The following is an 11,961-nucleotide window of genomic DNA, read 5'->3' on the forward strand; positions in this document are numbered from 1 at the left end:
GCCTTTCGGGACTGATCGGTAAACAAGATGGCCAACCGGCCGCCATCTTAGATTTCATTATTGAAGTTTGTTACCACTATTTCTTAGAAAGTACTATAGCGATCTGTCTCAAATTTTATATGTAGTGTGTTTGAAAAAGTTTGAAAAGCACGAAAAAGATCCCTCTTACCATTGTCAGACATAGATTCATAATTTTTTGCGGGCGCCAAGATCCCTCTGGGATCTCTTGTTGACAATGCATTCCCATGGCTTATAAATGAAAGGGGCCCTTAAAAGAAAAACACGAATACCAAAGATTAACCAAGGTATGAAGTGACCTATCCGAGTTAAAATATTTTTGCATATTTCTAAATATACCTGACAATACCGGCATGTGTAACAATTAAATCCTGGAAAGATCCATTATAAATAATTTGTTACTTTGAATTTTATAAGTCCACCATCATCAGATGGTGGGCTATTCAAATCGCCTTTCGTCCGTCGTTCGTCCGTCCGTTAACAATTCTTGTTACATTTTGGGACCGATCGGTGAATAAGATGGCTGACTAGCGGCAATCTTGAATTTTGATAGTTAAAGTATGTTACCGCTATTTCTCAGAAAGTACTGAAAGGATCTTTCTCAAATGTCATATATGTAGGTTCCGTTAGGACCCTAGTTGTGCATATTGCAATTTTGGACTGATCGGTCAACAAGATGGACGCCAGGCAGCCAACTTGGATTTTGATAGTTATCGCTATTTGTCTGCAATTACTGAAGGGATATCTCTCATATTTCATGCGTAGTTTCCCCTTGGGCTTTAGTTGTGCATAGTACCTTTGGGACTGATTGGTCAACAAGATGGCCAACCTGTCGCCATCTTGGATTTCACCGCTGATTCCCAGAAAGCAATACAGCGTTCTGTCTTAAATGTCATATGTTGTATATTTGAAAAAGTTTGAAAAGCAGGGAGAAAAAATCCTTCTTTCCATTGTCAGACATAGATCATTCTATGGTGGGCGCCAAGATCCCTCTGGGATCTCTTGTATTTTAAATAATACTTTGGTCCTCTGTAGCCCGAATCTATATACCAGATATTTTAGTTACTAGTAATTAATAGCTATATTTAAGGCCCACTACCTTTCCAAAACGGCTTTTAATTTTTGAAATGGGAATTTAAAACGAGATCAATAATTGTGTAGGGTCGCAAAAGTTATTAACTTACCGTTAATACTACACGTATCATCACCTTCTGAACAATTTGATTGAAATAAATAAAACGTTAATTTTCATAACGCGGGTCGTCTTATGTTTCCCGCCGTCGTCCTAAATACCGCGCGGTAGTTGACTATCACTGCGCCAGACGGCAAAACAGCGAAATGACTCTCAGCTGTTGTCATATATTACGCAGGAAATCTTGCATTTGTTTGGTGTTGTAACCTCATCTTAGGCCATCGATATGTATTTTCTGATGTAATTAATGTTTTTAATAAACCTTTATATTTTTCTCCGGAAAGGTAGTGGGCCTTTAAAGCTTAGTAAGAACACATCTTGATTATGCAAGCTCTGTGTGGTCACCAACTAGAATAAAAGATATCGATGAAATTGAATCTGTACAGAGAAGAGCCACGAAAAGTCTATCAGGCATGAAAGAACTACCATATCAAGAATGTCTGCAGAAGCTAAAACTACCTACTTTAACATATAGAAGGATTAGAGGAGACATGATGGAACTTTTTAAGATAACAAACAATACTTAAAGATGCTCCACCGCTGACAGAGCATAAATGATATTCATTATTTGAACAAAAATTTATGTATAATCGTGTATATATTTGTCTTATAAACACAAAAAATATACAAAATAATTTATTTTGCATTTGGTACATGAGCAATCAGTACTTCATTCCATATAGGATATAGTGCCAAGGAATTTTTTCGGGATGCAATTAATTATTTTTCATATTTTTACCTTGAAGAAAAAATTAGAAGCTCAAGCTTTTCCGTGGTGGTAATGGTGTAAAGTAAGTAACTTTTGTAACTGAAGAAAAATACTAAATCGTCTGTTCTTGGTTTTGATAGTGAAAAAAAAACCATTTGTCGGAGGTGGAGCATCTTTAAAACTTCGGAAAGATGTAGGATACAGACAGGGTAGTCGAGGTCACACCAAAATGATCTTCCCACAACAGTTTAAGACCAACAAAAGAGGAAACAGCTTTTCGATCCGAACAGTTAAATGGTGGAATAGTCTAACAGAAGAAATTGTAACAGCTTCAAACATAAACACTTTTAAAAACAGACTTGATCGATTCTTTAGTAAACATGATATTATTTATAACTATAGGGCAACCATGCCATAACTGGAAAATGAACTGTAATGAATTAACTTTTATCATTGATTTGAGTCCAGTGTAGAGGAACATCATGTGTTCCTGTATTGGAAAACTACTATATACAGATTGATGTAGGATATAGAGCGGGCACCGGACTGACTTGAGGTAATTTAATGTAGCACTGGAGACAAAAAGCAATTAACAAACATTATTATTGAAGAAACTACCCCAGATGCACTTTATATTGGTATTTTATTAATGAAATGGCAATAGGCCTATATAGCTGCAACGCGTCAAAAATGTCGCAAACACCCATTATCTTTGACAAATCGAAGTAGTTCGCTCAAAGCGAGGCCTTGTACCAGTCGTTATAAAACTTGTGAAGTAACTCTCAAAGGCTTTACGTTTTATTCCAATTCGTTTAAATGTGAAAAACGTTATTGCTAACAAAAGCATATTGATTAATTAATTGTATAGGCATTTTAAAAGTAACGTATAGACCTCTATTTGTTTACAAATACTAGGCACTAAAAATGAATGTAGTTGTAGTTTCCTCTGCGAGTTGCGTCCCTTATCACGCAGTTCAACTATTGTATACAAATCATTATGCATCAGTGTAGATCATCAGTATAGATCATATATCAATTGTAAAAATTGCTCTACTATCTACCAATGTTGTTGCTTAAATAATAACTCTTATTTCATTTTGATATAAAATCTTACCCTTTTATTTTGACAGAAAACTAATAATTAATACACTGCTGGAAAACCCGACGAGGGGAATTACCGCCCAACAGGCGGGAAATATCATTCAGTTTTCCGCCATCACATGGAACGCATCGTTTTACGAAGGGAACTTTGATATTGACAAAAGGAACATAAACTTCCACATATAGCTAGTAAATATTTTCTTTAACACCCGTATTTCAACGAAGAATTCAGATATAGTAGACATTTGCCACCGACTAACATACATGTGCCACTCTAGACGATGACATCAAGTCTATATGACGACGCGACGTCGACGTTTGTTGGTTTGGTCGGCGCGTCTGTTCTGAAGTATGGATTCACGACGTGGCTGGCTTCGAGTCGACCAAAAGTCTACGAGAAGGTCGGAAAAGTGTCCTGTTTACAACTCTACCCAGTAAAATCATGCCGGGGTCTTGATGTCCAAACGGCTGAATGTACACCTATTGGATTACGCCAGTATGGGATCACAGACAGGTTTGTAATCGTGTATCAATACTATCATCGAATGTAAATCTCAGGTGGAAATTAGTGCGTCAATCCATCTTACGTGCTCCCGAACACTTTAAATATAAATTAAAAACTGAAAATATACATTTTGTTTATAATATATTTCACTGATGATATAATAGTCTGTAGAGTCAAGATCTACAACAGAATTTCCGGATTGTCGAGTTCTAATATTAAATATACATGGTTACTATGTATAATGGCATGTTGAGTCGTTGACATTAATCATGTTTTAGTATTTTTTAAAACTATCATTTTCAAACCACTTGAACTTTAAGTAGTGATACTACTTAGCACGCGATAATTCTGATGAATGCAATTAATGAAAATGACTAGACGTCACTCGGTACACAGTGAATAGGTAAGAATTGTACATACACTCGAATATCATTTAATTGTTTCTATGGAAATCCAGAAGAAACGTTGTCACCTCTCTGTATAGTTATATACCTTGCGTTTATTGACCAGGGGATAATTTCTCTCATTTTATTATATGACAAAATCATAGTTATCGTCACGCGAAGGTCCTATCAACAGTCTAGATCAAAAATAAATTTCCAACAAAATGTTACCTGCTCTGTGCTGTATTTATTGTTATCGTTTCCAAGCATTTGTCGTGTTATTACTGTAATTAATATATTTAATTATTCATTTGTATATTATCCGCCCTTTAGTGTTCTGATATTGCTAGCCTTTCGCTAGTCACCACCCGGATCTCCATTCAGGACACATAATAAGCCCATGACTGGCAGTTCTAGTTTTTAAACGGAGGATGCTGATGGTGAAGCAGACGAAAACATGACCCTCCATCTCTTCGTGTCGTATAGTGTGAGGGTACATTGTCATTTAATGAACAGACTAGTCAGGACAAAATCTACTCGTGTTCCTTGAAAGCGAATGTAAATGATGATGTAACTTGAAGATGGTAGACCTACCAAGAAGTACCAATGAGCATTGAATCGAAAGTGTATCGTTCATAATAGTGATCTACAATTATAAATCGATAAAATCAAGATAAAATGTAAATAAAATGCAGTTTTATATGAAGAATGTAAAATGGCGTAAGAAGACTCAAACAGAAGCTGAAAAAGCCATACCCTCTTTGAATTTTTCAGACATTGGGTTATAAGCTGCAAAAACAACAAATGGCTTACCGGTAATAAGGAGCCGAAACTGCTCCTTGTGTCTGTAAAGTTACACGAGGATACCGTGGAGATGACGGCCTTCGGGATGGCACCCCTCTTTGTCCCACTTAACCCTAAACTAGACCCAGCTATGATCCGCCATATTAGGTAAGACTCAAAATTGCTTCTTGTGCCGGCGACGTATCTTTCAAATGTCTGACCTATCAATTATCTCACAAAATATATATGCTTGCCATTGATATTTATCTGAATGCTATTTTAAGCAGACTTTTTGAAGGGACTGTGGTTTCCGAGTGGGTAATTACCACAAGCCCCTCATCTCGGGGTCGTGAGTTCGAATCCCATTTAGGGCAGTTGCCAGATACTGATCGCTTGCTTTGTACTTCGACTTTCATACATGACCCTGGCTGTTAAGAGGACGTTAAATGGCCCTGGCTGTTAAGAGGACGTTAACCTAATTGAAGTATACAAATGTTGACTGTCAGCTGAGTCATTTAGATAAAATGAAATATAATGATATATAATGTATTTGTTATAGTATGGGTCCGAGCGTCATAGAAGGGCAGGATTGCGGTGAGGAAGCTGCGGCTTGGTTTGTCAAACACACAGGAAGGGAAGGAGTGAGACTCAACTATTCTCATCCCGAACTGGGAAAACGGGAGTCAATCAATGTCAAGTATCCATGGGAACATTATGCTCGGCCTGGAGACCGGGTAAGTTCAAAAACAATAATGTCAGCTTGGCGGATATTAATTATTTTAGAAATGTAAAAAAATAACAGTCTTCTTTCCAGTCACACCGGACACAGCAAAAATTGTTTCACGTTAATGTCACATGATTTTTTTTTCGCCTGAAATTGATGTTACAAATTTTTCACGTGAAATTCACCTTTTTTGCTCAAGTTCTCGTGAAATTCAAACAAAGAAAAATTGCCTGTGTATATTGGTTTGTAATATAACAGAGCTACCGTAACAGTGGGAAAGCATTATTCTTGTCAAATTGTTAGAAGTGTAATATAATCCAGTAAAACCCGGTTATCACGAACCTATGATGATCAGCAAAATTACTTCGTTATAAACATAGTTCGTTATACAAATATTGCACACACCACGACTTGGTGTTTAAACATGGTTTAAACAAACTTTGGGTCCTCCTAGATGGCGTTTTCAAATTATTGTTCCTACATGATAATGGGGAAGGAGAGCCTCGCTGCAGTGAACGCTGAACTAGACTCACCAGTGAGCCTCGGCAACTTCCGGCCAAACATTGTGGTGGAGGGGTCGCCTGCCTTCAACGAGGTCAGTTCGGTCTATGAAGTTCTTAGTTTCGACTGTGTTGCTGTCTCTACATGGAAAGAACATGTTACAAGACCCTTTGATATAAAATATAGATGTTTTACGTAGCGTCGTTTTTCACCAGTGCTTTTAAACAAACAAAATCTATTTGACATATAAATAACAAATTGGTTGAATACTGCAAAATAATCAGAAATGTATGTCAAACTTTCGTTAGTTTTTGACTTCAAACAGGTGTGTACTGAATAAACTTTTTATCATGTCTTTGCTGTACATTGTTGTAGGACGAATGGGAAGCAGTGAAGATAGGGTCAGTCTCGTTCAGAATGATAGACACGTGTACAAGGTTTGTAAATTCTTGTAAATATCTCGTACTTACATAGCTTACAAAACGGAATCATATATAAATTCAAGTCAATAGATTTAACACAAGAAAATAAAAAAAATTAAAAACCTCACCGAAATAAACAGCAACAAAAAACATACACACGATCAATAAAATAATTTAAAAAAAATAATACAATAAATCAATATCTATTGAGCTAATTTATATCAAATGTAAAATTTCGAGCAGGTAGCTCAGAAGGTACAGGATCTAGGTGCTCCGGAATCAGTTCCTCAGTCGTTACGACAAGTTCAATAACCCTCGTACAAATTCTATTCCAATCCTGAATAAGTCACATATATGGGAATAGGTAGCGACAACAGAGTTATAGCACCTAACAATTCTCTTTTTGCTTTTTACTGCAATAGCATCTTATTAAATGTTTGGAGATATTTACGTAGGGTTTTATACGAGGGTTGGAAAGCTACATCTTGGGACTCTCTGGTTAACCAATAATTTGTTTATAACCAATGAAAAAGGTGAGTATATTAGGCACACCTGCATTCATGTTACCTTGGAAAGGATATCAAGTGCTTTGGTCGTTAGGCTTTGACTACTTTTAATTCGAAATAAAACTTCACTTTTGACATAATAATTCAGATGCACTCTGGTCAACGTTATCCAAGATGAGGGCAGACATTCGAAGGATAAGGAACCTTTTACTACTTTAAGGAGGTTAGTATAATATAAGGGATTTCAAATGTAAAGGAGTTGTGGGAAAACTAACATAAATAGGTTTGAAAAATGAAGGAATGTTTCCTATTTCATAACGAAATACAATCTTGATAGGCAAAGATATAAGGAATGGCAATTGAAGCACCAGTTTCAGTTGTGGGAAAACTAACATAAATAGGTTTGAAAAATGAAGGAATGTTTCCTATTTCATAACGAAATACAATCTTGATAGGCAAAGATATAAGGAATGGCAATTGAAGCACCAGTTTCAGTTTGAGCTTTTGGTAACGAATTTTATAATATTTTAAATGTTTCCGTTTTATCAATATATTTCTTAGCTACAATACATATAGAATACAATTTATGCCTATATTTTTCCGAAGCCTAGAATAAGGAGTTTCCAGAAGTAATTAATTGGGGCATACTTTCTGTTGCTATATTTGTTTTCCCATATTTCCGTTGTCAAGGATCCGGAGTTTCCCGAAGTATGGCATGAAGCCATGTCTTGGTATTTACTTAGCGTTGGACGCGGGAGGAACAATTAATGTGGGCGATGATGTGTACGCCATCCGGAAGTAGAATGATATAAGCAGTCCGAGGAGAAATTAGAATATACTTGTAAGAAGAGCATTGAGAAATGTGTTAGTAGTCAAAAAGAACCAGTCGCTCTATAAGCTCCGATTGAGGCTTGAAACGCTTTACACAATCATATTAGAATAATTAAGTATCTCAGATTGGGAAAATATACCATTTTGTGTGAACCAACTTGTGATGGTATTGTTTTCAAAAATGTATATCACTACGCTACGCAGAATACAAAATATTTTAGATATTTGGTACAGAATTGTTATTTACATTAACAATAACTGATGACATGAAGAATTTAAAAGGTGCTAAATAGTGTACATTTTATATGACATTTTCTTCCTATACAGTTGCTTAATATCTCCTTGCATGCTTCAAATATATCTATTGATATACTTATATACAAATGCTGCTGATATGTAAGCAAAATATGAAATAAAAACTGAAAGTATCTTTTTGTGAAATACTTGGAGAAAGAATTCGGACTAAAACACTTCATAAAAATGCCACGTTACATTTCTGATAATATGCAAAGACTGAAGTGCCTTTAATAGAAATCTTTATATAGATTCTTTGATTTGCTTTAAGGGACAATTCAGTCTAAGAGTGCATTAAAATTTGCATATATACAAACCAGTTCTAATAGAAATAATATTATTTGGTTTTACTGTGATATGCCAGAAAAGCATATGTGAAATGTTCAAACTCGCGTACTGTCTGTCATTACACATAGTGGTCGGATGTATTGTATGCCGAACCCTGGCCCTTGCCAGTGTATTAAAGATTTTTTTGTCTAGAACTACGCAAAGCGCTTTTACAGTAGCGTGTTTACCTTATTAGATGCATGTTCTTGTCTAAAATAATTTCATCAACTCCTCAGTGGTTATGTATTGCTTTTATTTAACGTGCGTGACTTTGGCTCGGGTATGGATACAGCGTACATGTTGTATCTGCTTTATCGTATTGATCAACGATTTGGAATTTCAACGGTATCAATGAAAATTCTTAACAATGTCGTGAAAATTGTCAATATTTTTTGTTATAGTATAGGTTTCATAAGGAATGTAGAACTATACATATATGTCATATTTTGCTTCATGGTTATGCTACAGAATTATCCTCACTGAATTGTCCCTTTGATTAACGGCATTTATGTTTTAATGAAGACGTTTCTTATGTTCATCAGTTCGGATGTATATGCATTATTGTATTTACATTACACAAGTGGGAAAATCTAGTCATAATATATGTGTGTTAGTTCTGTACCTATATGGGACTATGTTATTATTGTTGAAGAGTCCATAAGAAATGTTATATTGTCCATATTCACATTAAGTAAATGGAAAGCAATGGACGCCTTTGTAATACTAAATGTTTGCTACTTTTGGATGGTATATTGTAAGAAATGCATTGGTTTGTTTAATTCTAAATAATAGTTTTGTTTTTATTTGACTCAAATGTGTCGTTTTAAAGTAATGGTATCATAGAGTGAATTTTATCTTTCAAACATGTGCCACTATAATGTGTATGATAATTTATACAGGCACTGAAGGCAGAAGATTAAGTGCTAGAAACAAATACCTTTAGCATCGCTAGAACATTGCGACACATTCTTACTGTCTTTCTGAAATGTAAATCATAATCACGTGCTTTGCTATTGTTATGTAGTATATTTTTCAATATTTGAACTATTTTTGTGATTAATATATTTGTGATATTTTTTATTTGCATTCATTGATTTTCTGATTTAAAACCCCTAGTCTGTTTTACGTTCAAATAAAGAATGATTTTTCATAACCTGTATCAATGTATGAATTATGAATTATTTAGTAAATACGAGAATTACATCAAGTTTCGAGTTCCACATTTATTTAGTCAACAATGTCTTTTCAACAATTGCTTTGTACTAATGAGATTGATAGAAACAAAGGCATTGTTAACCAACGTGAATGCATCTCCCTAAGTCCAAGTAAACTTTCCAGTGACCAATCAATACGTTAAAGAATAAAATGAGAGAAATTTTGAAAACAAACATTCTTGAATGTTTTGTTGTGTTCCCATATATTTTGTCTTGACAAATAGCTAACGTTAACTATTTATTCTAGTATCATTTTTCCAAGGCAATTTTATAGCTATTATTTCTATACGAACAGCGTTCAATTTGTGTATACATAATTGTATTTTATGTGACATTAAAATGTAATATCGCGAACAAAGTGACATGTCGTTTATGCCATTAAAAATACATATAAAGAAATGATATTATATAAATGGTGTATTTTGGGGTCTTAAATTTGCATAATTAAGGCGTTGATCTACGAGGTTTAAAAAAATAATGGTGTTATTTTAAAATTCTAAGGTGCTTAACATATTGTCTGTATTTTTCATAATTACATTAATGAACATTATATTCTCTTATTCACAAGGTTGTTCTCTCATTGCTATAACGGTCACTATATCATATTGGCTATTACTTATACTAGTGATAAATCATGCGGAGGAATATTCCATTTAAACTCTATTCAAGATAAGTTAGTTGTAGCACATCTTTGCGACTTATCTGTGTTAATGATGTAAAGACCTAGACATGAATACGAATCGACATTGAAAGTACGCACTACATTTCTCGCATAGAAACACAATCTGTCGTCATTATATGTAGTACATTTGAGTCAAAGAAATTTGCATTTTCTAGATACTTTTAAACTCAAACTCGACCCTTAAGATAACTGGAACTTCCAGAAAGACTAATTACAATTAAATACTATTAAATAGAGAATACATAGATAGTATCTTACAATACAAGTTTAATTTTGATGCTCGACACGGAAAGCGGAGATGTTTATCCTGCAACCGTTATGACATTCAGAACAGAAGCAAATTGCTAGTTATTAACTTGGTTTTGCTCGAAGCGAGACGCTTCTTTGATGCGGAGGAAAAGATTCATTCACTAAATCGAATGAGAGTGTATTCCTTTTCACTACCGTGAGAAATATATAAGCGCATTAGCAAACAGTACCAGTATTCGATATCGATATCGTAAAATATGGTGCCATTCCGGTGAAGTGGCGTCACTTTTCAGCTCGACTGTGAATGACGTTTCATCCAGCAGAAGTTTGGGATCAAGTTAGAAAATGTGGAACGGATTCACGTGATCGTATTGACGGATAAAGCATTTCGTATTGACGGATAAAGAAAAAGTTTATCCGGCAGTAGTTATCCGTCAGTTAGTGGGACAGTCGCAGGATAAAGTGAAATCCAGGTTGAAAACGCATGACTCGGAAAGCGCTGTTAGATTATTGCGTCAGTAAAACGTTCGTTGTAACTTATCACTGCAATAATTAATACGGATGTGATCCATTACACAAATCTTTATATATATATTTTTTTTCCTTTTAGATTTTCCAGTTTTGCCCATGTGTATATTTGCTTTGGATTGAATCACCTCTATTAACATTTTTCTTCACTAACAATTACAAATCCTTGTACCCCCAGTTGTAATTGTTCTATTGGCTCGGAGTATTTTGTATCATCATCTTGAAAATGAAATATTTCCACATACTTGCATAAGTACGGCGGCGTATTAGGGCCACTACATATTTTTTTTTATCTTGTACGTACAACTTAGTATCTTGTACGTACAAGATAGTATCTTGTACGTACAACTTAGTATCTTGTACGTACAAGTTATTATCTTGTACGTACAAGATAGTATCTTGTACGTACAAGATACTATCTTGTACGTACAAGATACTAAGTTGTACGTACAAGATACTATCTTGTACGTACAAGATACTAAGTTGTACGTACAAGATACTAAGTTGTACGTACAAGATATTAACTTGTACGTACAAGATACTAAGTTGTACGTACAAGATACTAAGTTGTACGTACAAGATACTAAGTTGTACGTACAAGATACTAACTTGTACGTACAAGATACTAAGTTGTACGTACAAGATACTAAGTTGTACGTACAAGATACTAAGTTGTACGTACAAGATACTAACTTGTACGTACAAGATACTAAGTTGTACGTACAAGATACTAAGTTGTACGTACAAGATATTAACTTGTACGTACAAGATACTAAGTTGTACGTACAAGATACTAAGTTGTACGTACAAGATACTAAGTTGTACGTACAAGATACTAAGTTGTACGTACAAGATACTAACTTGTACGTACAAGATATTAACTTGTACGTACAAGATACTAACTTGTACGTACAAGATACTAAGTTGTACGTACAAGATACTAACTTGTACGTACAAGATACTAACTTGTACGTACAAGTTAATAACTTGTA

General features: G+C 34.7%; 1 protein-coding gene across 1 annotated transcript; it reads left to right on the forward strand.

The window, feature by feature from the left end:
- Positions 1-3,071: 3,071 nt before the first annotated feature.
- LOC138318141 (mitochondrial amidoxime-reducing component 1-like) lies at positions 3,072-10,010 on the forward strand. The gene is made up of 7 exons (XM_069260271.1): positions 3,072-3,534; positions 4,683-4,859; positions 5,251-5,425; positions 5,870-6,010; positions 6,292-6,353; positions 6,993-7,067; positions 7,535-10,010. Exons 1-7 carry the CDS (start codon positions 3,302-3,304, stop codon positions 7,644-7,646), a joined length of 975 nt encoding a protein of 324 aa, XP_069116372.1. The 5' UTR covers positions 3,072-3,301; the 3' UTR covers positions 7,647-10,010.
- The last annotated feature ends 1,951 nt before the right edge of the window (positions 10,011-11,961 follow it).

This window comes from Argopecten irradians, chromosome 3, assembly GCF_041381155.1.
Source record: "Argopecten irradians isolate NY chromosome 3, Ai_NY, whole genome shotgun sequence".
Classification (NCBI taxonomy): Eukaryota; Metazoa; Mollusca; class Bivalvia; order Pectinida; family Pectinidae; genus Argopecten; species Argopecten irradians.